The following is a 26,107-nucleotide window of genomic DNA, read 5'->3' on the forward strand; positions in this document are numbered from 1 at the left end:
TGAAAATGAAACAAAAAATTAAATATCCGTTAAATCAATGAAATAATTGTGCTCAAATTTTACACGGATATTCAAACGTAATAATGGAACAATATATGAAACTTTTTGTAATGCTTTAAGACATGACACATACACATACACATTTTCCAAGAGAATAAAAAAAGATTTAACTATAAATAATTTTTTAATCAAACGTTTGTTATGATTGAATCAATATGCATTTCTTTTATTAGCAATTTAGTTTACGATCCAGATTAGGTAGATCCGTCGATCAATTGACGACTCGGTCTATCGAATGCCGTAATATTTACTCCGCCTCTGTTTAAGAAGTCGCTTACCGTGGTCGGTACCAGTGGCTATCAAGGCCACTCACTCGATTACTCGCGTTTCTTGTGACCTGAACGTAAAATCATACAGAATAGTCCGTGCATAAACTCGCGATAAAGACTTGAACGAGAAACTTCTGATCTATTACGATCGTGGATCGACAATTTCTTTGCTTCATAAATAATTGTCGACCTTTATCCACCACCAATTGAATGTTACTCAATCATATTGATCATTCGCCATAGATCTTTTCTCATAAAATTCTCCGTATGTTGCGTCTCCTCGAGTGTCGCATCCAAAACGGTTTCTTATACGTAATAATAACGCCGAGACCGTTCTGCTCGTTACGTACAAAACCGTTCTTAGACTGTGAAATCCGCTCTACGACCTGTGAGAAATGTTCTATTATAACTAGGCCTTTGAAAAATATAATATTTACTTTAATATGTGAATTACTTTAATATGTGTTTTAAGAAAAACATTTTATTTTTTAATTTATTAAAATAAGCAGCACTAATTTTACTTAAAAAATATTGTTATTAATTAATCAATATTATTATATAGAAAGAACGGCATTAAAAAGGTTTCCAAATATTTAACTAGATGTAGATTTAAAAGTAAAAAGGTTTTCTATAAAATAAAACAACTAAAAAAAAAATTAAATTATCAGAAACCTAGAAACTTTTCATTTTTAAACCATTCGTGAATAGGCAATTTTTTTTCTCCAGATACATAACACAATTCAATAAAAAGTTTTTTTTGTTGCAGAATAAAATTTGTTATTTTCTAAAATTTTTCACGTGTATATTCCATATTTTATATAATGATAATCTAAACGATAATATAAAATTAGAAAGAAGAAACTTCTGGGCTTATTCGGTTTTTGTAGGACTTTTGCATGCATTACTTATTTATCTCATAATATTTTTCATTTCTTTTTTGTAACATTTAAATCAATTTCATGATACCTTATTGTCAGATATTCATAGCATTCTACAGGACATCATTACTTGGTATTACTTGATATGGTACTGTCTATAAAAGAGTATCTCTGGAACATTTGCATATAATATAGCCGTTATTACAGTTAAACTCTTTATTTCATTTAAGTTTGCTTTATGTTTGCTTTTAAGATATATTTCGTAACCAATAAGGTAATTTATACAACATATCTTGAGATAAACTTCACACTATCTTAAATATAAAAATTAAAGATAAGAATAAATATAAAAATATTATATTTGAGATAAAATTCTTATCTTATCATAACTTTAGTACCTTGGAGATATCTCAAACATTCTTAAGATAGCTTGACAGTGCTATGCAACAACTATTCTGACATATAGATGTCTTTAAAATATCTCTGTGATATATTTTGATGTGTTGGAATTCATTTGTAAGACATTGGTATACATTGAGGTTATATTGGGCTAATATCGTGCTGCATATTGATAATTGCCATGCTTAAGCGTCCTATATAATTACTTAAGACGTTCTAACGAAATCCAAAATTATTTCCAGATTTGTGTTTAAGTAATTTTTTATATTTTTACTGCTTTTTTCTAAAATTATTTTTTGGGGGGTACCTTTTTCTATGTGAAATAATTTACATAATTGTTTTGTTCGTCAATTTAGAAAACAATCTTTTAGCTCTGTTCAACTATTTTAGGCGGATGTTACTTGCGATGATCTTTGGCTGCGTCATTGCAATTGATCTCTTCTTCGGCGAAGAAAATCGCGAAACGCATGGATTGCTCTCCACGAGTATATTGTCGACATTTAAATGTTCACCTGGCAATCGCACTCCGGCATTGATATCACTCGCGTCGAACGAACTTGAAACCGCACGACCATGCGTTGACTCGCGTTGACCTTTTATTATATTACATGCGCGATCAGCGTATATTCTTTCAATGCTTCGTAAAACCTTTCGTTTCTGTATCGATAACGATCTCGCCTTTCGTTTCTTCCTGCGCACCAAGCCAGTCGCCGTCAAATAAATCAAATCCGACTCACCAAATTACGAAGCGTGATATGCGGCCGTCCCTTTCTATGGACCAATCTCAACAATTTTTAACCTACATTACATTTATAAATTATCAATTGCAAAACTTAAAGCTGCTTTCATTATTTTCCTTGTTTATTTTTTAGAATTAGTTGTTTGTGTGATATGGTACTTTTAATAATTAAGTAATCTTTTAATTAAAATAATTAATTAATCTTAATTAAGCTAAGGATTATCAGTTTTAAGTATTGCAGTTGACAATTGATGAATTTAATCGGTCGATTTTTTAAGCTCGGATCGAAGTTAGCGAGGTTGGTCCTAAGCGCAGAAAATTAAATTTTTGCGCACGATTGTCGTGATTAAAAAAAGAATGTTAAAATTAATACGCTACGCGTCATCGTTGCGACGTGCATTAAAACGCGCTACAAATTAGCGACGGCGACGCAACACGTTGGAAACGAATTACGATGTAGTGCGTGCAGGTGCGTGCAATTTCTGCCCGTGCACTTACGTATTACGTACCAATTCCAACTCGCGTAACTGTGCAGCATAAGATTACAATAAATACACCACGTTAAGTGAATAGCGGATTTTCCTCTCTCTCTCTCTCTCTCTCTTAATTCGGTCAAGTCGTTGTTTTTTACTTTGACAATATCCGGGGACTATCCGTTGTCTTCCTGGACTGTATTGATTTCTATAATGTATCGGCTTATTAAAAACCGCAAACTTTTTCTCGGTTGCAGACACTGGACCGAGAAAGATTTAAGGCAAATGTATCTACATTTCTCTTCCGCCATCGCGCGACGTTAAAAACTTGAAATTTATCTCCCCCAAACAGGTTTCCCTAACATAATCGGAACGACAGTTCCAATGAATTTTGATGAGAAACATTCATATCGAAGAAAAAAGGCGTTCGCGTATATCTCGAATTAAAAATAACTTGGCGGCTATAACGGGTGAAAGTTTGCGATGTTCCTCCTCTTTGGTGTGTAGCGGAATCGAAAGATACGTCCGACGATATCTTTTTTTTTTTAATCCCGAGACTGGAAATCAATTGGGTTGAAAAAAAAAAGGAGAGCGGAATTCTTAACGTTCATTTTGAAAACTCCCGGTGTGTACGAAGCTATATCACGGCGAATCGTGGGTTGGGTGGCAGAAAACTCGCTACGCGAATCCAGACGAGTTCTAATCCCCGTGAAAAAAGTTGCAAGTGGATCATAGCCGCGAGGGCTCTCCGTCGGCTTTCCTCGTAAATTGATAGCTACTACTTTTACGTGAACACGCGGAACGAAAATTATATGCGCGCAACGTGAAATAAGTGAGCGGTGATATAAACGCGCGAGCGAGTTCCTGCGTAAATAATCGAAAGAATAAACATTGGAGCAAAGTGTACCGAGTGGCCGTTATGTAAACGTGAATCTTAAGTACACAGTCGTGCTAACTTTGAAAGAAACATTCTGCTCGCGGGGCACTGTAATCGGAAATTATTGCTTCCGCTTCGGTAAGAGATAGCCGAACAGTGTTTAAGAGGAGGGATACGTGTGTCTTTGTAAAAAAATATCTCTTTGTATTTTTTCTTTCATCGTTCCGTTTGGCAAGTTTTCGTTTTCTTGCAAAATGTGGACGGATGCGAAAATACTTTCCCGGGAGTTCTTGTAACAATCGCGACTCATGAATTTCTGACGTTTCATCTGGAAAACGCTGGCTCTGGCACGGTACTGCTCTTATATATGAGAATACCGTAATATCATGTGTGCGCGATCTCTGCCTGTTTGATCTTGCGAAAACTGGATAATTAGCCGGATTTTCACGAATGCAGGCGAGCCACGCACGGAAAGGAAAGCGACTGGAAACAATCATGAAATACGTTGTTAATAGAAATGGAAACGTCAATCATAATGTTCGCTGATTGCCAAAAGGAATAATTTAAACAATAATTCTATTTCAGAAAAATTACATTCAACTTTTATGTTATTTTCGAAATATCAAAATCTAGAAATCGTTGTTTATTCAAATTTTAAAATAAAGGCATTCCCTGAGATCCTCAGTTTCTATTTAAAAGTTTTATTTAAAATTTCAAGTAGAATTGCAGAATTGTTTAAAGCACCTTTGAAATAAACTTATTTTATAAATGTTTAATATTCCTTAATCATTAGAATAATACTTGAATTTTGAATATTTTTGAGAAAATAAAAAAATAAACTAAATGGCATATAACGATGATCTGCAATGATCTAGTTTAAAAGTACATAACGTGAAACGTGATTAAACACACAATGCCAATTTAAAACAATGTAGAGGCATTGCATCAGTCGATGAACAAATAAAAACAATGTAATACAATTACATTTTTAAATAACTAGAATTAGAACACTACATTGCGCACGCTTCGCGCGCGCCATTTAGCTTTTATATACTGAACATTGTACTTTTTCATTTTCTGTATTTATATTCAGTTTATTTACACTAAATTTATTTCTCTAATGTTGTACTTCACTCCATACATTTTATCTGTGTATTTGAGTAGTAATAATTTTTACAATACAATATTCCAAATATTATATTCTATTCTTTATAAAACATTTTTCCTCTTGTTTTTTAAAAATATTTATTCTTATTTTTAAGGTATGTACTTTTCTTTACTCTTTTCCTTTTTTTCTATATTCTAATTTTTCTTACTTAATTTTTCTAGTGTTCTTCATTACTCTTAATTTGTAGTTTCCCTTTATTACATTTTTTAAATGTCTAATTTTGATTCGGTTGATATTCCATTTGTCTTATGTCGTTCTTCTCAGACACCTTCGCCTCGTCAAAATTCTTCAAGTATTTGTAATTAATTTTCTTTTAATAAATATCTTTTCTTTCTTCTTTTTCTTACATTTTTAGTTTTCTCTTTTTTATTTCAATTTTATTTGTCTAGCTCAATTGGATCCATCTTCGGTTAATTTCTCTGTAAATCCTTTGGAATTGTTATCACCAAATGAATTATTTGATTCCTTGCAAAATTTTGATTCTGCAGTATAGGTTGTTTCTTTAACGATTTCATAATTTTTCTTTCCTTTTTATTTAGTTATTTTCTTTAATTCTGCCTTTTTTCCTGTTTTTATTCTTCCAATATGATTTATCTAATATAAACTCCTTATTTCGTTTATATTATCCTTTTCTATTTTATAAAAAAGGAAAACTCAATTTTTAGTCAGTATTAAAATAGAATTTACAATTTTCAATTAAAATGTGCTCAAATATTATTGATTACGTCTCGTAGAATCAATAATATTTGAGCTCATGTTTTAATTGATTTATCTTCAATACAGTGAAATTGTCGGATATGTTGATGGTTTAGAGTCTCCCCGATTTATTAGGGATAAAAAACAATTTAAATTTTTTAAATTTTACCTTAGTAATGGTAAAGGTATCCAAGTAGTGGCTTGGAATGACGATATTAATCTAATTGAAAATGAGATCTTGTCGGATAATATAAGTTTACTGTTTCATTAAATTTCTGTAAATTTTAAAAGAAAATTATAACGTTTTCTTAATTTATTTAATTTTTAAACAATTTTATTTTATTTATTATAAAATAATCTTGTTATACAATTGAACTCCTTTACAATTGAATTTTCTAGATTATCCATTTAGATAATGTTCAAGCTAGACTTCCTAAAAATTCTAAATATAATAATGGGAATGTGCCTTTTGAATTATTAATATGGCACAATACTTTAATTACCACTCTTGGTAAATTTTATCCCAAAAATTCCGAGATTGAAGCTATAAAATGTTCAATTAAAGAAATTTTAAATATATCCGAACAGTTTATTAGTAAGTTATTTTAATCTTTTCTTGAGTATTTTTTTAATTTAATCAAAATAATCTTTTTTTAAGTTTTCCCAACATGTCATTTTTTTTATTTTAATGTAACTTATTTTTTAATTTTAAAAATTATTTATAATTTATTATTTTATTTTAAACGGTCATTTACTGGTATATTCACAGTAACTAATACAATGACCCTACTGGTTTTTATTGTCATTTATTGACTTTTTAATAAAAATTTACGATAATGTACGTGAATAGTATGGATATTACATACATATATATGGAAATATATGTATATGGATGCTATATTTATTATTAATCAATTGTCAACATTTCAGATTGCATTTTGTCAAAAAGAAATGATTAAAGAAACAATTTTGTCATAAAGAAAGAATAGAATTTAAACTTAAATGTAAAATCCCCCCATTTTTGTAAGTGTCAATAAAATCTATGATTTTCAAAGTTAAAAAAAATTATTTTTAATTATAAAATTTTAGATTTTTTCAGTTTTACTGGCAAACACCCTGTTATTCTTCTTGTTTTGCGAAAATCAGCATGGCATCGAAATGCGTTTCAGTAGAGAAAGGAGCGAAGGGAAACAATGATTTGCGTGGGCGCTTGGATGAAAGAGACATGATCGTAAACAACTGTAGGGAAAAGAAACGGACTAGGAATGCCGACACGTCGGACACTAAGGCTCCGCCAGCTTTCTAACAACAATCACTTTTATGTAACGGCCATTATTCGTCCCTTTTTATTACAACAAAGATAAATACAAAGACGGGCAACTTTCGCTGCGTAATTGCGCTGCGGACGGTACGCAATTTCGTACCGTTTGACAAATATTTTGTGGGGCTAATAAAAAAGTCAGAATATATCGAGGGGTTGTTATACATATGGGGATAACCTTTCGGAATTATCCGACGAGGGACTAGAAGACCTCTTTGGCGACCAACCCTTCATACCGGGTGGCACTGATAAATGACACCGTTTAACCGAATCTATTACAAAATACACAACGGAGTCATTTGAATCACCCCGTAGACGGTTGTCGACTGCAGGCAACTTCGTGATCGGTTCCTGACAGTATCCTGGAATTCTATCAGAAATATGACGAAAATATTTACATATTAGGTGTATTTGATGTTGAATATGTTACATATATTAACATGTAACAATTTTAATAAATGTAACGTAAGCTGATAATGTAATGGCAATATAAACTAATTTTACTATGAATTGTCAATGTTTTCTTTTTAACCGATATTTAAGAAAAATTGAGTCAACAATAACAAATTAAAATTTGCAATCACATAGAAACATCACACAGAATTCCAGAACACTTTCAATGAAAACAATCTATGCATGAGTAATTAATGAAGAAATACCGTTAACTCTCGATCGTTCTATCTCGAACTGATTATTTGCCGCAATATTTTTACAATATAATCTTTATTTTATTACACATTACGTTCGCAATTTTATACATATAACGCAAGAAAATTGCAGTTCATGTACTATACGTATAACAAGATACAAAAATAAATGGCAAACTTTTTCGAGCACAAAACGTCTCGATGGAAGTTTATGAATGTACAAAATTATTTTCCAAATTACAGCCACTTTTCTTCGAAATAATTTTGGCAAGCCTATGTATCAAGATATACGTATAATCTTATTTGCCAAATCAAGAAGTATTGTTATTTCTTCACTATTTAAAAAAAAGGACACATACAAAGTTTTAGAAGTCTTTTCTGTCAAACATTTTTTTTCTTTTTCATATCTTCTTTCGAAATAATTTTTTTTTATTTACATTTTATAGGGAGTTAAAATATATTTTTATTTCTATACGTTGTCATATCATCAATTACGACAAGAAACGAGAGTGAAGGGGAGTTGTGTGTTACACGAGCGGAAATTATCGTTTCGATTCGAAATAAGCGGAAGTTGACTCTAGTCCGTATTCTGGCTCTCGACGGAGATTCAAGAGTCTCGACGAAGGGCGATCGCCGCCCTAATGGCAAATATTACACATCAACACACTCAACGAAGCTATTATATATAAATATATATATATAAATGTATATACATATAAATCATATAAATCGATAATTAGATTTTTATTTACAACGAGGACATGTACATAACAAAAGTTAAACTATAGCCTAAGACACAAGAAGACATAGAACCAACGAGTTTCAGGTACAGAATGAAATTAATCAATTATGTACAAATTTCACTTGCAATTATTATAATTGGGGAAACGCTATAAACATTCACGATATTTATCATTCATTTCTCTTTGGATATTCAACGAACGGAGCTGTTGCCTGATTAAAATCCGGACGTTCGAATTCAGGCTAATCGAAAAATGAGCTCGGCGATCAGTTCACTGTATAGTTTGTATACATACAGGTGTTCAACGTTGCGGCAATCGCTCGGTGAACGTAAATTACCGGTTTCTCCGATTCCCCCTCCTCTCCCTTCCGCTCTCTTTCTCTATTTCTCCGTCTCTCTTTCTTTTTCCGTCATTCTCTTCGTGCCACGATCGGTCGTGCTCGATCTCGCTGATACGCACAATCGAAGCGTTATATACCGATTTTATATTTTTAAATACAAACAAACGCAAATTGTCTATAATCCGAAACAATATTTGTAATGAATAAAGATGAAAACTCATTCTAAAATGAGAAATTTCTACGATAATTGGATTCAGCGCTATTTTTTTTTATTTTCACTTTCATAACACGCGCACATAACTGAGTACCGAGCATCTTTTTTTTCCTTCACTTTGATGACCGATCGCGACAACCAGCAATCGAGAGAATCGAGCACAGTTTGGAGCCTCGAGCGTGAAAAAAAGCCCGCGTGCGCGCGCGCCAACTTTCTCTCGGTGCAAGTGTGACAATCGTCGCCTGCGATATAACAAACTTCTAATCTAAGCGTTTGATAAGCGCGGTTAAATCGAGTTAGCTTCGCATACCGGGAAGCCAATGAAAATCGTCGAGGAACTAATTGTCATTGTGGCAGAAGGACTTTCACAAACTTCGGCGATTTTGGTTCATTATTTAAGATTTGCAATTAATCTGTCAATCACGTGATAGAAATGGAATTCAGTCAAATGTGATAACACAAATCTGTATAATTTTTACAGTTTAGAAGACAAGAACAGTTTTTTTTTTTAATTTTTTGTATGTTACACTCGCAAGTAAAAATGTTCTATTACGTTTACGAGAAAAATGGAATTAACATTCTCCAAAAACACGTTTTTGGAGAAAATTTCGTAACCGATGTTCAAACCCGATGTTTTCTATATGTAAACTCCGAAAGGCCTCAAATCAATGCTCGAACATTGTACAGGAATATGAAATCTGCACTAACCTACAGGCACTATCGCACCTTTGTTTTTAGAGGTTGGTGTATTCTTGCAGGATAAAATATGACGATTTGCTCTACTGTGATTTACTGTAAAATTATTGCACATAAAAATTTTAATAGCGGATTTAATACATATAAGATTAAAGGTGTAATAACACGTCTTTTTCATTTGTTCATACAATCATTGTTTAAACAATTTTTGAAAAATAACGATTTCTAAAAAAAATTAGCTTCGTAATTTAAATAAATAATTTTTTACGAAAGATAATCTTTTATTCTTATATATCAAACATACTGAAATTTTTACTTACAATTTTTATTTACAATAATTTTGTATGGGACTGTATGGGGCAATCGTTCTACTTAACTGTGCGACGGCACCTATCTCTAAAAACAAAGTACGCAAGAGATTTGATGGCGCAGGCGATAAAAAAATTAAACAATGTTCAAGCATTAATTTGAACTTTTTCCAAAATCTCTTACATCGGATGTCAGTTACATTTTTTCAAAAAAAGGAAAAACGTGTTTTTAGAATATTTCAACAGCATTTTTTTCATAAACTGACGTGATAGAGTATTTCTCTTTACGGATTTTTGATTTAATATAGAAACTGCGGAAAAATATTTTTTTTTCTCAAATCGCAAAAAAATTGTGGAGACTTGTGTAATAGATTTTGAGAAGTTTTTGCATTTTTTCGATTGAAAAATACTTTTTACAATAGCTTTACGCTTCAGTTGTAAAAGCTTGTATACAATTTATGAAAAATTATGCGCTGAGAGGAAGATATAAGAATAACGAAGTGTAAATTACTTCGTTACTTTGAATCCGCTACTTCATTTTCAATGAGACGGTCGTGAACTCGAGGATATTTATTCTTAAGTTCTTAAATATTCTGCGAGAACGATTCATTAGTTGCGTTCACTTCAGATAATGTTTCTTTCGAGCGGAAGCGCTGATGCACGGTGCATCGTGTTTTGAACTCGAGTCTTTCCACGTGTTCTTCGCCGGCTCGCTAAATCTTGTTTTCACAAGATTCATCGTTTTCTGACACGCGTCCTGCTCTAGATCGCCCTCGAAGAATCGGCACATCTCTCTCACGGGCAGAGCTTTGGTGCCTCGGTTAAGATCGTGAAGAGATCGGGCGCGTTGTTTGCCCCTGGGACTGGGCTTGGATGATGTTCGGCCAAGATCTTCCGTGCTCCTGGCCAGACGACCGCCTAATCTCGAAAGGGATTCGAACAAAGTCAGCTTTTCCCGTACCGGAACGTAGCGGTCTACCCTCTGACATCGCTCCAGAAGCTTAACAACATCTTCCTCGCAAGGTGACACTATTAAGATTGTCGGAGAGCTTGGAGATGCAATCGCCGGGCAGTCTACGGATCTTGGGCAAGGCTGCAACGGAGACTGACGAGGAAGGGGAATCCTGGAAGACAAGAGAGCTAAGCGCTCCTTTCGTTCCCGAAGAGTTTCCACGTTGGCAATAGCGGTGGTACTGGTCAATTGCTGTGTCATCTGTAGAGCGGGTTGTCCCTTGTCACGAAAGATTCTCCTCTCTCTAGCTCTACTTCTTCTCTCGTTGAGGTCCATCCTAAGTATCCCGGGAGTGCTGTTTTCACTTCTGGGACTGTTGTTGTTTCGTTTGTCGTCCTCATTACGATCATTTTCATCGATAAACCTCACTGTAGAGGACTCGTTCGGCTTGAGTGGTGGTAACCGATCGATGATCGAGTTCTCGTTTGGCTTTCGCGTGTCGATCGATGTGAGAAGGTCCTTCTTAGGTGAGCGGATCGGACGAGCGTCGTCGTTGTCGTTGGTGGAACAAATCCTGCTCCTGATTCTGCTGTAGATCTTCGGCAAGTTATTGTTGTTCTCCTCAGCTCTTGCTCTTCGCCTCGCGTCCTCCTCAAGAAATCGTCGACTTCTCGCTTCGTTCTCGCGTCTGCGTGCCTCTTTGTACCTCTGTATCCTCTGTTCCCTCGTTTCTGGTTCCGGTAAGGGAACGCTGCGGGAGTCCACTGTATCAACGCTCGACCGGCATACGCCACCCCAAGGGAGACTGTCGTCACTACCCTCGCTGCTTTCGCTGCAACCCCATGCTCTGCTGACCGGTTGGTCCTTGTTACTTGTTATCACAGTGGGTACGCTTCGATATTCTCCCAAGAGGTCTTCGTCGCTCGAGTTGCTGCTGGACCAACCGCGCAACTCGCTCCTCGCTCTCCTCCTGGATTCGTCGAGGATAGTCGTCGTGCATATCGTCGTCTTCTCGATCGGCGAGTCGCTTGGCCAGCAACGTAATTCGCTACGAGATCGCCTCCTCGTTGCCGGGCTGTCCGAATTTCTCGGAGAAATGGTGAATATCTCCAGAAAGTTGAAGTATCGTTGAGAGCGAAATGGCGTTTGTAGGACTAGTTCGGTCGCGATCGCTTTGGTCCAAGACCAATAGATCGGCTCCGTATCCGCCTAAACAGATTCACATGCTACATTAACACGTTTTTAAAAATAATTGATCACATAGTATACATGTCTGAAACATTAAAAATAAAAACTAAGTTTTTTATGCAGAAAAGATATAGTTAAAATATAATTTTTATAGTTTATACATATATTTTCAATAGAATATTTTAGTATTTTGAATAATTTTTGCATATTAAAAAATCTTATAATAATCAAGGTTAGATGATTTCGTTAAATAAGGGATTAACATTTTAATAAAATAATTATAATCAAATGTTCGATTAATATAATAATTATTATCAAACGATTGGTTATTGTTATTTAGTAATAGTTATTAATTTTTCATTCACCAACAGATCATGTAAGCGTGTAGCCGCGCTGCATAAAAATGACGTGTATTTCTTAATGGAAAGTCTGTATACTCTTTTAAGGAAAGTCCCGGCTTTCCAGAGGGATATATGGCAATTAAAGTTGATAGGAATCAAGATTAAATGTAATTAAATGTGATTGATAATCCCGATATCGGAGTTTTCATACAGGTTTGGTAGAGTGATTACACGCGGCGAGAATGTAGGACCAGCAACATTGCCGACGGTTACGTGTATACGGATTTCATATTCTCGTACAGTGGGTATCTGGATGCTGCGTGGAGTAGTCGAACGGGTCTGCCTACCCGCAGGATCGACCGTGACACACGATTTCGCTGGCCGGCGATTCGAAAGTCGCCGCCGTCGCCGGTTCTCGCTCGAATGCACGAACGACGGGCTTCGACAACGTGGAATTTGCTCGTTAACCACCGACGGCGTGTCGATCATTACCATCTCCGACGGAAACAAATCTCTCTGTCGCCTTACCTGCCAAGGCGACCTTCGTGCGCCGGGCCGCGCATTTTACGCTTTCGACGGCACTGGCCGATATCAGGCCCGTGTCTGGAAAAAAGCCTCGCCGACAGGTTTGCGGCCTGCGTCGTCGTCGTCGTCGTCGTTGTTGTTGTCTATCTGGAAAACCCGCTTTCGATCGAAAACCATGACGCAGCGTCGATTTACGAACACGCGACGAGAGAAATATCGCGGCAAACTGGCACGAGAGCTCGACCACGTATATTATAATATACCTGTATTCCTGAACGACGTTCGTCGATCCTCTAATCGCGCGGCTCGTGCCAATCATCAATGGACGATTGTCCGCATCCGCGTGATTGCGGCAATTGCATCAATTAGCATCGTTAAGTCGACTCACCGTGAAAACGCGGAACGCGTCCCCATTACGACGTTGAGGGACCGTCATCCGATTGACTGGCAAAAGACAGCGTCCTTGGTACGCGCCCGAGGAGGCGAGGATACCCTCCTCGCCTCGGCTACGAGGGCGACGTGCGGTGGGACTCCTTGACAATGGCGGGTCATGGGAGAACGGTGCAGCAATCTCCCACGCGCGTATCGCGGCAAGCGGATCGGCAAGCGGGTGTGTTGACCTTGCCTACTGGCCTTATTAAGATCTCGCGATATTCGACCGGGTGTGTGTTACGTCACACAAGAGTTTACGCTCCTCCGCAACCTGACGTCCACCGCCGGCCTTGGCAAGGATACCTCTGTATCCCACATTTGCGCGTGCTATGGAAAGCGTTTTCGTCAAAGTTGGCTCCAGAGGAACACCGCGTCCCATTCCCGTGTGAGGAAGATCGCCGCGCGGTGAGAGAGCTCTATAATTGGATTATTCCGCGAGTATAGAGAGAAAAAAGGCAAGGTGAAAATCCGATGCCGCTGCGCCAGGGCGAAACTCGTAAAACGAGTTTCGAGGACTCTTCGCGCGATCTGAAAGTGGGCTCGGAGAGCGACGGCTTCTATGCAAAGTAAAGAGAAATCCGCCGGCGCCGAGCGGATTTGAATTTTGGGTGGATAATCTATAGAGATCGGATTCGCACGGGCTGAATCGCACGCGGATTCGGCTTCTTCTTCGCTCGCACAGCGGGATTGTATAACGCGTTAGAAAACGAATGGCGACGACGCTGCTGGCGGGCCCGTAATTAGAAGTTGCAGCTCGAATCGGGAGCTCGCCCGGCGCAGCCCGGCACGTGAAAGTGTTTACGGCTGAGGAAACGGATCGTGCCGGAGATAAAGGCCATTTACATGCAATTACATTGCGTGGTGCGGCGGTATTATTTCTCTCTCTCTCTCCCTTCCCGTCTCTCCCGGCCTCTCACGCGCGTCTTGTCCGCGCGCATCTCTCGTGCCTTACGAGGAACGTCGCGCCGCCGCCGCCGGCTGAGAATGGCCGGTTCCTTCCGTCTCGTGGAACCATGCCAAATTGCGAATGCTTTCGGCTCGTCACGAAAGGCCTCTCTAGCCCTCGAAGCACGCCGCGTTGCGCTGGTCAGGGATCAGGCAGAGGTAATCGGGAAATTCCTCTCCAATCGATTTCTCTTAGAGAACTCGCGAAACTCGTGACGAAATCGGGATGTCTGCCGATTTACGAAAGGTAGAAAAAAAATTGCAAGAAAGTTTTAATTGGCGACTATAATTACCCAAAAGGTCGCGAGCGAATGACCCTGCGAGTCGCTCAAGGTGAAACCCAGAGCGAACGGCTGGCAGGAATTGGGTGGTGCTGGAAGAAGATTCAACGCTCGCAACGCCAACCTCATCGGGGTTCCCTCGACCCACAGCCAGCCCATCCTGATGGAAACCGTTCTCCTCTCGCCCAGGTCTTCCACGTACAGCTCGCCTGAAACCCAAATCGTAGGAACACACGTGAAAATTGTGCGAAATTCCACTGTTCGCATAATAATTGAATTAATTGAAGTGATGAGATCTCATTGCGCCGCGCTTAGGGACTTCCCGCGAACTTTCAGTTCTATCGGCGCTCGATAGCGCACGCCGTAAATGGCAGTGCGGCGCTATTAATATTTCCCGAGCCGCGGCTTCGAGATTAAGTCGGAGGAGAATCGATGATTCACGCGTTTATCGCGAACAAACGCGCCGGTGACGAGCTACGGAGGAGACATCGCGTCGCTCTCGCGGAACAATCAGTCGTATCTGCGCACCGCGATAACGGGTGTAGGTAGTATACAAGCGCAACCGAAAAAGTAAAAGTCGTCGTATTATCTTGTCGGCGAGTGATCGCGTTTATCAGTCCAATAAATATTTCATCGCGCGCGACATCGTCGCGCCGTTGTTTCGTGGTGCGCGAGTATCGCAAAACCGACCTTCCACAATTTTTCCCGCGATTCCGAATTAATCGATAGCCTCCGACGTAATCGATGCCCGACGTCACTTCGTGCCCGGACTCGAGTCAGGGCTTGGTTTCGTCATTTGATTTGCGTCCGAAAGGTTGTCTCATAAAAGGTATACGTCACAAACGCTCGTTACGACGTAAGAACGTCTGTTCCATTTTAGTATTTAGAAAACAAAGAAGCAGGAGAAAGGATTTGCGGAGGAGGACGATAAGGGCGACGAATCGAGAGATTGACGTCATGCGATTAAGAGACGTGGGCGATAAGCGGTGGTAACGTCGGCACCCCATGGTTATTTCTCGCTGGTCTTGATTGAGACCGAACTCGGCGAGTATCGACCGAAAACAGCGTCAAACACGCCCACGTTTCTCGCCGTGACGGTACTCAAGCGGCTATTTTCGCGGGAGTTTAGGATAGAAATAGATCCTGCCGCACAGACTCCTTCCTGCGATGGATGAACACCCGTCGTCGCCTCCGTCTAATCTTACAGCGTCCGCAAAACGCTTCCAAATCTGTCGTCTGCCGTAGGAATTTGTTGTTTGTAATCTATATTCGCGAAAATATCATCCCGTCCTGGATCTTAGATAATAATATTTAAATTGTGGAACAATTTGCATTTTCACTGATCCGCTTTACACTCTGTAATTTTCGGAATTACATGGTTAATATTTATACATACTTTAAGATATTCGTGTTTTGCGCATTTCTTCTCTTCGGAATTTTAAGAACACCTGAGTAAACAACGATTTCTATCTCTCGTTCCCCCCCAAAATGTTTGGCATCTAGGAAATAGGTTTAATGCGGTTTCTGTTTGTGCATATTCAAGATGCTTTGAAAATTTATCCTGAAACATGACAATAACTCATTTCGTGCATTGATTATTTTTTTTCTACGTAAAGGACCAGTTGTTCCAACTTCTTGGTAAACTTACCTACCTATCAGATAAGCATGTGTGTTTTCTTTTTTTTTCTTAAATAAATATAGACACATATTTCATCCGGCTATAAGATTTTATTTTTTCCTTCTTTTTAATTAATTTTTGTCCATGTTACAAGAATTTCACAAACTATTTTTAAAATATTGAAATTTTTACTTTAATTTAATACCTTTTTTAAAAATATTTCTTTTTTAAAAAATTAAATGATAAGTTTTTATAACATATTATCAATAAAATGATACATCGTTTATAATGTAAATGTAACATTTCTTCAATTAATATTCATTTATACAAATTAAAAAATATTTTTAGATTAACTAAATAACTTAACTTTTTTGGCCAATAGATGAACTTTTTTTATAGTTTGAAATATTAACTTTAAAAAGTAAAGGTATTTCTTTGACGTTACTTTTGTTTTAAAGTTTTAAATTTTTATATAAATTTTTATATAAATGTGCATTTTTTCCTCATCCTATCGTCTGTGTGAAGTTAGCACCGCATCTTTCAAAATTGTAAGTTTTATCAAGAGTACTATTTGCACCCCAAAGAGTACTAGAGTTCCTGATAGGTATTAGCAAGAGTACCGCCGAAATATTTAGAGAAATTGCAATTTGAAAATATGAGGTGCTAACTTCCCGTGGCACCGCAACATGAAAAATATATTGTTTTAAAGATCCTATCTTAAAGTACTCGAAAAGTACTACAGTTCCTGATACATTTTAACAATAGTACCAACCGCCAAATATTATAAAAAAATTGTTGAAATTTGGAGATGGCACCGCAAAATGAAAAAAATATTGTTTTAATGATCCCATCTTAAAGTACTCAAAAAGTACTAGAGTTCCTGATACATTTTAACAATAGTACCAACCGCCAAATGTTTTTAAAAAATTATTGAAATTTGGGGATGGCACCGCAAAATTAAAAAATCATTCTTTTAATGATCCTATCTTAAAGTACTCGAAAAGTACTAGAGTTCCTAATATATTTTAATAATAGTACCAACTAATAAATACTGAAAAAAAAAAATTTTTTAAGATTACAGCCTATCTTTCATAAAAGTGGCCGTAACTCCTTTGCCTTTAATTTCACAGCTTTGTGCCTTAATAACTTTCGAAAGTACTCGCTGGGGTGCCAAAAGTACTCCAATCAAAACCCGGAAATTGTAAAAAAATTTTATCTCTTTAAGGGACTGACTGTATCTAAAAGTGGCCGTAACTTTTTTGCGTCAAGTTTCACAGCTTTGTGCCTTAATAACTTTTGAAAGTACTCGCTGGGGTGCCAAAAGTACTCCAATCAAAACCCGGAAATTGTAAAAAAATTTCACCTCTCTGGAGGACTGACTGTATCTAAAAGTGACCGTAACTCCTTTGCGTCAAGTTTCACAACTTTGTGCCTTAATGACTTTCGAAAGTACTCGCTGGGGTGCCAAAAGTACTGCAATCAAAACCCGGAAATTGTAAAAAAATTTTATCTCTCTAAGGGACTGACTGTATCTAAAAGTGGCCGTAACTCCTTTGCGTCAAGTTTCACAGCTTTGTGCCTTAATAACTTTTGAAAGTACTCGCTAGGGTGCCAAAAGTACTCCAATCAAAACTTGGAAATTGTAAAAAAATTTATATATATATATACATAAATACAAGTTTTTGGAAAAAATAGATTGATATATAACGTACAATTTGCCGGCCTTTTAAAGGTTGAGGTACAAAGCTATAAAATCAAAAACAAAAAAGTTACGGTCACTTTTAATTATGTTAAGTCCTCAAAAGAGATACAATTTTTTCACAATTTCCGGGTTCTGACTAAAGTACTTTTGGCACCCCAGCGAGTACTTTTGAAAGTTATTAAGGCACAAAACTGTGAAACTTGACGCAAAGGAGTTACGGCCACTTTTAGATACAGTCAGTCCTCCAAAGAGGTGAATTTTTTTTACAATTTCCGGGTTTTGATTGGAGTACTTTTGGCACCCCAGCGAGTACTTTCGAAAGTTATTAAGGCACAAAGCTGTGAAACTTGACGCAAAGGAGTTACGGTCACTTTTAGATACAGTTAGTCCTCCAGAGAGGTGAAATTTTTTTACAATTTCCGGGTTTTGATTGAAGTACTTTTGGCACCCCAGCGAGTACTTTCGAAAGTTATTAAGGCACAAAGCTGTGAAATTAAAGGCAAAGGAGTTACGGCCACTTTTATGAAAGATAGGCTGTAATCTTAAAAAAATTTTTTTTTCAGTATTTATTAGTTGGTACTATTATTAAAATATATCAGGAACTCTAGTACTTTTCGAGTACTTTAAGATAGGATCATTAAAAGAATGATTTTTTAATTTTGCGGTGCCATCCCCAAATTTCAATAATTTTTTAAAAACATTTGGCGGTTGGTACTATTGTTAAAATGTATCAGGAACTTTAGTACTTTTTGAGTACTTTAAGATGGGATCATTAAAACAATATTTGTTTCATTTTGCGGTGCCATCTCCAAATTTCAACAATTTTTTTATAATATTTGGCGGTTGGTACTATTGTTAAAATGTATCAGGAACTGTAGTACTTTTCGAGTACTTTAAGATAGGATCTTTAAAACAATATATTTTTCATGTTGCGGTGCCACGGGAAGTTAGCACCTCATATTTTCAAATTGCAATTTCTCTAAATATTTCGGCGGTACTCTTGCTAATACCTATCAGGAACTCTAGTACTCTTTGGGGTGCAAATAGTACTCTTGATAAAACTTACAATTTTGAAAGATGCGGTGCTAACTTCACACAGGCCATCCTATCGGCTAAAATTAATTAAAATATTAATTTTTAATAAGCAATTATATCGATACTTTTTAGAGATGTTAGAATATATGTAAAGGTCATTTAATAATTTTTTATATTTGTAAAAGTCATAAAAATTAACAACAAACACGAACCCTGTGGTGTCTAGTAAAGACTTAGAAAAAATATTTATGTTAATTATTATTACATTTAATGCCATTGATTAAATCCAACAAGAATTCGATGATTTCCGGTCGCTCTTAAATATCTTTGAAAGATAAAAAGATCCATTTAGGTATTGTCTGAAAGTTTTTACAATTTTGAAGGATGTTTACAAGTACTAGCAAAGGACGCACTATTGAAAAGACATGATCAACGGTAAATATTTGAAATTCCTCTGATCGATACTAACAATAGGCATTTACCTACACTACGTCTCACAGTTTTTCACCTACATTTTTTCACGTAGGTGGATAAGTCTATGTATTGTAGAAGACCTACGTCACGCCCTTCGTCCGGAAATATCTCTTTTCACCAGGGCGAAAATGACTCGTTCAAACAATCTTGTCTATTAATCCTTTGTTTCCCATCGAGCGTTAGGTAACCCTACTCGTTTCGCTTTCTTACATTGTCGCCATTATTGCGACAGACAACAATAGGGAGTCTAATTCTAACGGAAAATTACCCTCAAGAATTGTCGTGGTGCAAGACGGTCGTCAAACTCATTCGTCGTAATGACGCCAAATAATGCGGGTTGAAAATTGGAATCAATATTAAAGAATTAAAGATTAATATCATCGAGTTATTCAGATTATTCGCGAATTTATGTAACTTGAGCGATGTATCTCGGTTGTGATATGTAGAATTATCTACACTGCAGTAATCAATAAACAAATAAAAATAACTTATTATAATGTAATTATATTTTTAAATAAATAATTGCATTTTATTCAAATCTGTATAAAAATTAAATCTAAAAAAATATCATTATAATAATTTATTACTTTTAACTCTTATTATTTTAATATTTTTTTTAACAGTTATTTTTACTGATTGTTCGGCGACTGGATGTAGTGTTTCCGCGATAATAATCCATAAAGGCCAGCAGAATTTCGTATTGTTCTGCGTTTGAATAGCTAGGAGAGAAACAGTTATATTTATGAGTCCCATATCTCTTAAATGCTGAGCAAAAATCTCGCGGGGATCATTGGAGTGAAAGCGCCGCTGTTTTCACGAAATTTGCATCAAGAATGTAATTATTCTGCCAGTAAAATGATTTGATGACATTCGATAATGTTTGGAGTTGCTAGTATCTGCAGATCGTATGTAACTGGCGAGATTATTTTATATTTTCTCATTTTCTGACTCAATGAACAAGAAATTAAGTTTTTAAATTAATCTTGTAGTGCTTCGTGTCGATCACGCCATATTAGATACAGAAAATTGCTTCTCTGAACATAATTTGAAAATAATTTGCGCTATTTACAATAAATAAATAAGAAATATGATATATAGATTATATATTTCATTTCTCATTACATTCATTGTTTTTATCGGAATTTTCAATCCCAATAATCGACTTTTCTTTAGCATGAGATCATTAACGGACTATGAAGCAAATAGGAGCGACGGTAAATTACACTTAATTTCGCGAATTGTGCGGATGTTGCAAATGATGTGGTACCATATAATGATCTTCACGCCAGTCATAATGAGTCACCATAAATTCATGGTCATTTCATTTGTCTATGCCAACAAAGCTCTCTACGCGTGAGATTTTTCCACGAACACGTTACAATGCATTGACTCATCAGCAAGCCTTGCGAGGTGGGTGCTTCAGGTTCTTTTTTTTTCTTAAAGCAGCCAAGCGAATCGATTGCGCTAATAATTATATCATTTGAAAATGTTAATTGTCCTAATTGCGGAAGAGGCCATAAAACTTCTACTAAAACTCGCGCGCGCGCGCGCGAGAGAGAGAGTGAAAGAGAGAGGTGTGCGAGGTGATTGAGGTTTCGAAAGACACGCTGTTAATCCGATTCGCGATTGCTTTAGAAAATAATACACGAATTTTTTTGAAAAGCGGAACAGACAACAGATGTTTCCACAGCTTACGGTGTAAGAGAGGCATCTGTTTGAATTTTCTCGTCATAAACCTTCGTTTTCTGGTCGAAAAAGTAGATTCTTGGGAAGCTCTCGAGCGGCAGGCGGTGAGCCGAGCCAGCCTTGAGAACCCGAAGACTTTCCGAAAGAAGACAGCGATGTCCGCTCTCACGGTCCATTAAGCTCCAGAAAGCGAGCGTGTCACGCTCGTACGTGTGAACGAGCCATAAATAAAACGGTCGTTTCTAAACCCGCATCCTGCCGCGTTCTGAAAGCTTCTCGGACAAACCGTACGGATCGGGCTATTACTTGGAACGTACCGCGAAAGTCCGTGCGTTAAGTTTAAAACCGCCGTTTTAATTTCTTCTCCTGGGATATAACGAGAGATTTCGCTTCTAAAATTTCTCCTAATATTCATTTATTATCAAGGCGCTGTAAAATAGTGACAAGAATTATGGAGTTCCCTCACACTCACACCTGTGCGCGGGGAAGTGTACGGTGGCACGTTTTAACTCACTTTATGGGAAGACATGGAAGCAACAAGTGGAAGCAACGAGACTAACCTGGACCGTGTCGCATTTCTCATGCGTGCAAAGCTCTTATCTTGGCGTTGCGAGCAGAAAAAAAAAAGGAAAGCGACACGTCGCCGTGTGCAATTGCAGAAGAACAATGACGCGTCGTATTGTATCGCAACTCTCTCTTTCCGCGGAAAAGCAACGTTCCTAGCCAAACACTGAAAAAATACACGGCTACCTGCACGCATAACTAACTCTTTCGTAAGAATTAACCCTGGCATTACCACGAGAAGAATGATATTCGTCTTATTATTGTCAAAAATTTAATTATTAAAATAAGTTACTATGTAAATATAAAAAAATATGGCAAATTGTTATCCGCAGTTATTATAAAAAATTGTTGCTGTAGTTGATGAAATTCGGATCATTTATTAAATGTGTGCGTATGCAATGAGATGAAAGTATTTGGCACATTTGTGACTATAATGTAAAAATAATTATTATAAATGATTACAATAAGTATAAACTGTACTCATCTTTCGGTGCCGATTTTATTTAAATTATGGCGACTGTAATCATCCTCTTTGTTATGCATTATTATTAGGTACTACCATTAATAACAACTATAAAAAATAGTTTCTAACAATAATTATTTTAACATACAATCGTAGTCACATGAAATACTTTTATATTTTTCGTTCGGTATAAATGTATAAGACCCTTTCCATATTTCTTATTCGTACGTGCGGTAGCCTCCCGAAAAGTTTCAGGAGTCCAATGAATATGTACAAGGACGGAGGACAACGTGCACGGATGCGCGGTAGCAACTTAATGCACGTCGCTGCACGTTTCATTCCGCCCCTTGCGGTCGGCCCCACGTCGCGTAAAACTTAGGAGGCCGTTTTAGATTCTAAGACAGGACACAGAATGTTTCATCTACCGGGTGAGCTTTTCAAATCATTAAATTTGTTGAATCGACCGATTAATCATCGGTTAAGCTAATTTTTCAACAAAGAGCGTGAAAGGGACGCGCAGGCATACACCGATAAAAACTACGAGACCGACAAAAACTGTAGAGCCGACTATTTCGAGACAGGAGAGCATCCTACGGGGTATCCCTGGGGGTCACTGGCGGAAAGGTTCCGAGGGAAATGCAAGGACCTAAGCCTCTCTTCCGCGCGCTTCCTTTTTGCCAGCCACTTTTTTCCGTTGCGCTCGGTCAACACGGGAGATCCTGTTCAACAGTTATTCATTTTTCACCTCATTCCTTCACGCTCCTCTGCCTCCTGTCAGTCCTGGCATGTCATCACGACCAAACAGGACCCCGCCTTTTTTTTCCTTTTCTTCGCGGCCGGTTGCGTTGCGTCCTCGGAAGCACCATGAATTATTTATTCGGGAGGTTCATTGGGAGGAACACCTTCGAATTCCGGTGAATGTCCTCGATTTTCCACGCAGCCTGGCCTCCCTTCGCCCTTTTACCCTATCCTGTGCGCGTTGCAAGGACGAAGATTAGAATTTCATGGCTGCTAGAGCGATGATGGGAGGAAGGGGGAGGTGAAAAAACCTCTGGAGAAGGTCGGCTGTGTGCGCTTTCTCCGTAAGTCCCGCATAATGAGATTTACAACCGCATAAAGGAAGAAATATTGCAAAATAAGATTATGCCTCTGACGAGAGCGATCGCAATTTTCCACTTGGGTCAAATGTCACACACGGTATTTCTTCTCTCAGGATAAAAATTTTCACATCCTAATGCATGTTATTAGCCTGAAATTTCATTACAAATACCTCCACGATCTATTACAATAAAAGTATATTTAAAAAAGAACAAATTATTCTTATCATGCAAAATCTATTCAGAAAAAGTTTTGGGGCTTTAATTGGAATTCGTTCAACTTTATCTCTCTTTCAAAATATTGCCCTTCTCGGTTAATATATCATATTTAAAGCGTAATTTTCAAAGTGTTGAATATCAATTGGGACAGTTAATATTTTGAAAAGGATAAGGTTGAATCAGTTCTGATATTTGTTTTTCGAGATTATGCCGTCTGCAAATTTTCCTTTGTAGGCAATAACACGAGATCACTACCGCCGGAACTCACACTGGATCTTCTTGTCAGACAGTCACTTGCCACAACTGTTTCTTTTGTTAATACCGTTACTTTCGTGTTTCGCCTAAATAGAACATCTTTTTTTAAATTATGAGTCTTCGGAAATACAATAAATCGATAGTGTCATCTCAAGGTGCTGAAACATCTGTGAGAAAATGTCGTAGAAGAGACCTGAATTATGGACAGACAATTCCTGATTATTGACAATGGATAGCTACTGATTCGTGACTTGTGCACAAAAATAAAGATGACTGTGCGGTCTCCCTATTCTTTTGATCTCCCTACGGACTTTTTATTTCCAAAACTAAAATCCACTGAAATTCACCAATTGAAAGGGCGAAAAATCAACTCAATTGAGAGCATCAAGAGAAGTTCGCAGACGGACGAGCAAAAAAATGTATACTAGGACTGTTTCCAATGGCATATAGAGATGCATCAAGGGAGGAGACGAGAGACTGAAAGAGTTATAAGTAAACCTAAAAAAAATTATAAAGACAAAATTCGAGGACGTTTTGAACAGACATTGTAATTGTGAACTTTCCATGATACATCTATTTTTTTCAGCGTGATGCAATTTGGAGTTCACCAGCATAGTTTCATCAACAGCTCTCGGATTACAACGCTCATGTCGAGCACCCTCAAATCATCCTGGCGACCAAGGCGGAAAGAAGTGTCTGTGTACGTGACGTGGCACTAGCGCTGGTGAAACGCGCTGGACGTCGTGAAAGTGACAAGCTCGTGGTGCGCGCAAGCGTCGACAGATCAGGGCGGCTCGTCGCGCGGCCGCTTCCGGTCGACTCTCGGGATCAGGAAACGATGGCGAACGCGCCGCTACCGGCCGGCGGCGGAGGCGGCGAGTTCGCCAACATCGTGCAAACTCACGACCGTGGCGTGCGCCGGGAAGTACAGCGCGGAAAAACGGTCACCGTTACCGGGCCGTGCGCTCCGTGCTACCGGAATTCGCATACACGACGACGACGACGACGGCCTCGTGTAACTGTTGCGAGCATCGCCACCAGCCGAGTATGTCAGTCAGTGCGCGCCACGCCAGTGGCGTAGAACACTCGCTCGCCCTACGAGCAAATGCACCTGCCTGATGCGAGCGCCTTTCCACTCGGATGCCCGCCACCACATGGCCGTCCGGCGGAGTTTACCCTGTCACGATTGATTCACGGCGCCTCTGGGTAAACACTTTGTTTCCAGAATTCGCGGCCGCGTGCGAAACGCGCCTCTCGTTACATCGGAGAGACTAAATAAATGTTTAATTACAGCAGAGCCAACCTGGAGTTATGCGATGTCATCGCATACGGGCCGTTTGTTAAAATCGTACACTGACGACTTGATTCAAACAAATGTGCCGTTAATTATTAAAGTGGTCTAAATCAAGTCTGAAACCAATAAATTTATTCTCTATTTATTATTACATTTTAATCTCCATTTAAATATAGGATAAATTCACATTTTTAGGTGTTTAACTTATTGTTAGACCACTTTCACAATTACCGGCATAAGTATGTTATTAGAATTATTCAGATAATTTATTTATATCAAACAAGTAAACGTTAATAATGTAAAAATTAATTATTTGAATAATTCTAACAACATACGCACAGAAAAATATTTATTCTACTGCTTCGAAAAAGAAATTTGTACTTTTTCAAAAAATATTATAAAATTGAATTGAAAGAAAATTAAAATAATAAATGAATTGATTTTTTATTTCAACTTAATATTCTTAATTGAAGCATTAAATTACTAGGATTTGTTACTTATAACGAATTTGCGCGAATAAACTTATAAATTATTTAAAGTAAGTGATACTTATTTAATTCAAGTACGTATTTTTCTGTGTGTATACAGAAGTTTATTTTAAGTAAATCTTACTTATCTCTAAGTAAATAAGTGTATTTTAAGACTATTCATTAAGAAGATATTCTTTACAAACCGTCACTTAAAAGAAGAAAATTAAAAAATGACCAACTGCTTTTCTTAACATGAAAATCAATTTTTCTGTGTACTTGTTTGAATCAAGTCATCTTGTTTATATATTATTCAACTTGGCAATGTGGATTCAGACATATCCGAGTGAATACTGCATATAAATATATTCATGAAACCTGATTCGTGCAAAATTGATTTGATTATATAGCACATGAGTCAATAAATGTCAGCGTGTATCTGTCCCCTTGTATCTTTTTTTTTCTCTCCTGCTAGGATTGAATCAATATTTCTGCGGCGGAGTGGCGTAAACCGCGAGACAGGTGTATATGAATGCCGCAAAACACGCAGAAGTGGCTCACATTGTCTCGTCTGGCGAAACAAACGGTTCGTTAGCAGTAATTACAAGGCAAACCCGTTAGCGGCCGGCCGCGTAGGAGGGAGCGATTTTTTTTTTTTCAGGAGCGTACCCGCGAACCACACACGTTCGCGTCACGCTGAAATTCTGGGAATTGTTGTTTCGCCTGTTTCGCAATTTTTCG

The 26,107-nt window shown here is 37.5% G+C and overlaps 1 protein-coding gene across 2 annotated transcripts in view; it reads right to left on the bottom strand.

The window, feature by feature from the left end:
- Window positions 1-6,875: 6,875 nt before the first annotated feature.
- LOC105830710 overlaps window positions 6,876-26,107 on the bottom strand; it is a 48,173-nt gene continuing 28,941 nt past the window's right edge. For both annotated transcript variants that reach the window (XM_012670216.3, XM_036291827.1), the window contains exons 2-3: window positions 14,505-14,701; window positions 6,876-11,989 (exon numbers count right to left, since the gene is read on the bottom strand). In XM_012670216.3, the coding sequence (XP_012525670.1) occupies window positions 10,448-11,989; window positions 14,505-14,701 (1,739 nt within the window). In that variant the 3' untranslated portion in view covers window positions 6,876-10,447. The remainder of the gene's footprint in view (window positions 11,990-14,504; window positions 14,702-26,107) is intronic.

This window comes from Monomorium pharaonis, chromosome 9 (genome assembly GCF_013373865.1).
Source record: "Monomorium pharaonis isolate MP-MQ-018 chromosome 9, ASM1337386v2, whole genome shotgun sequence".
In the NCBI taxonomy this organism is placed as follows: Eukaryota; Metazoa; Arthropoda; class Insecta; order Hymenoptera; family Formicidae; genus Monomorium; species Monomorium pharaonis.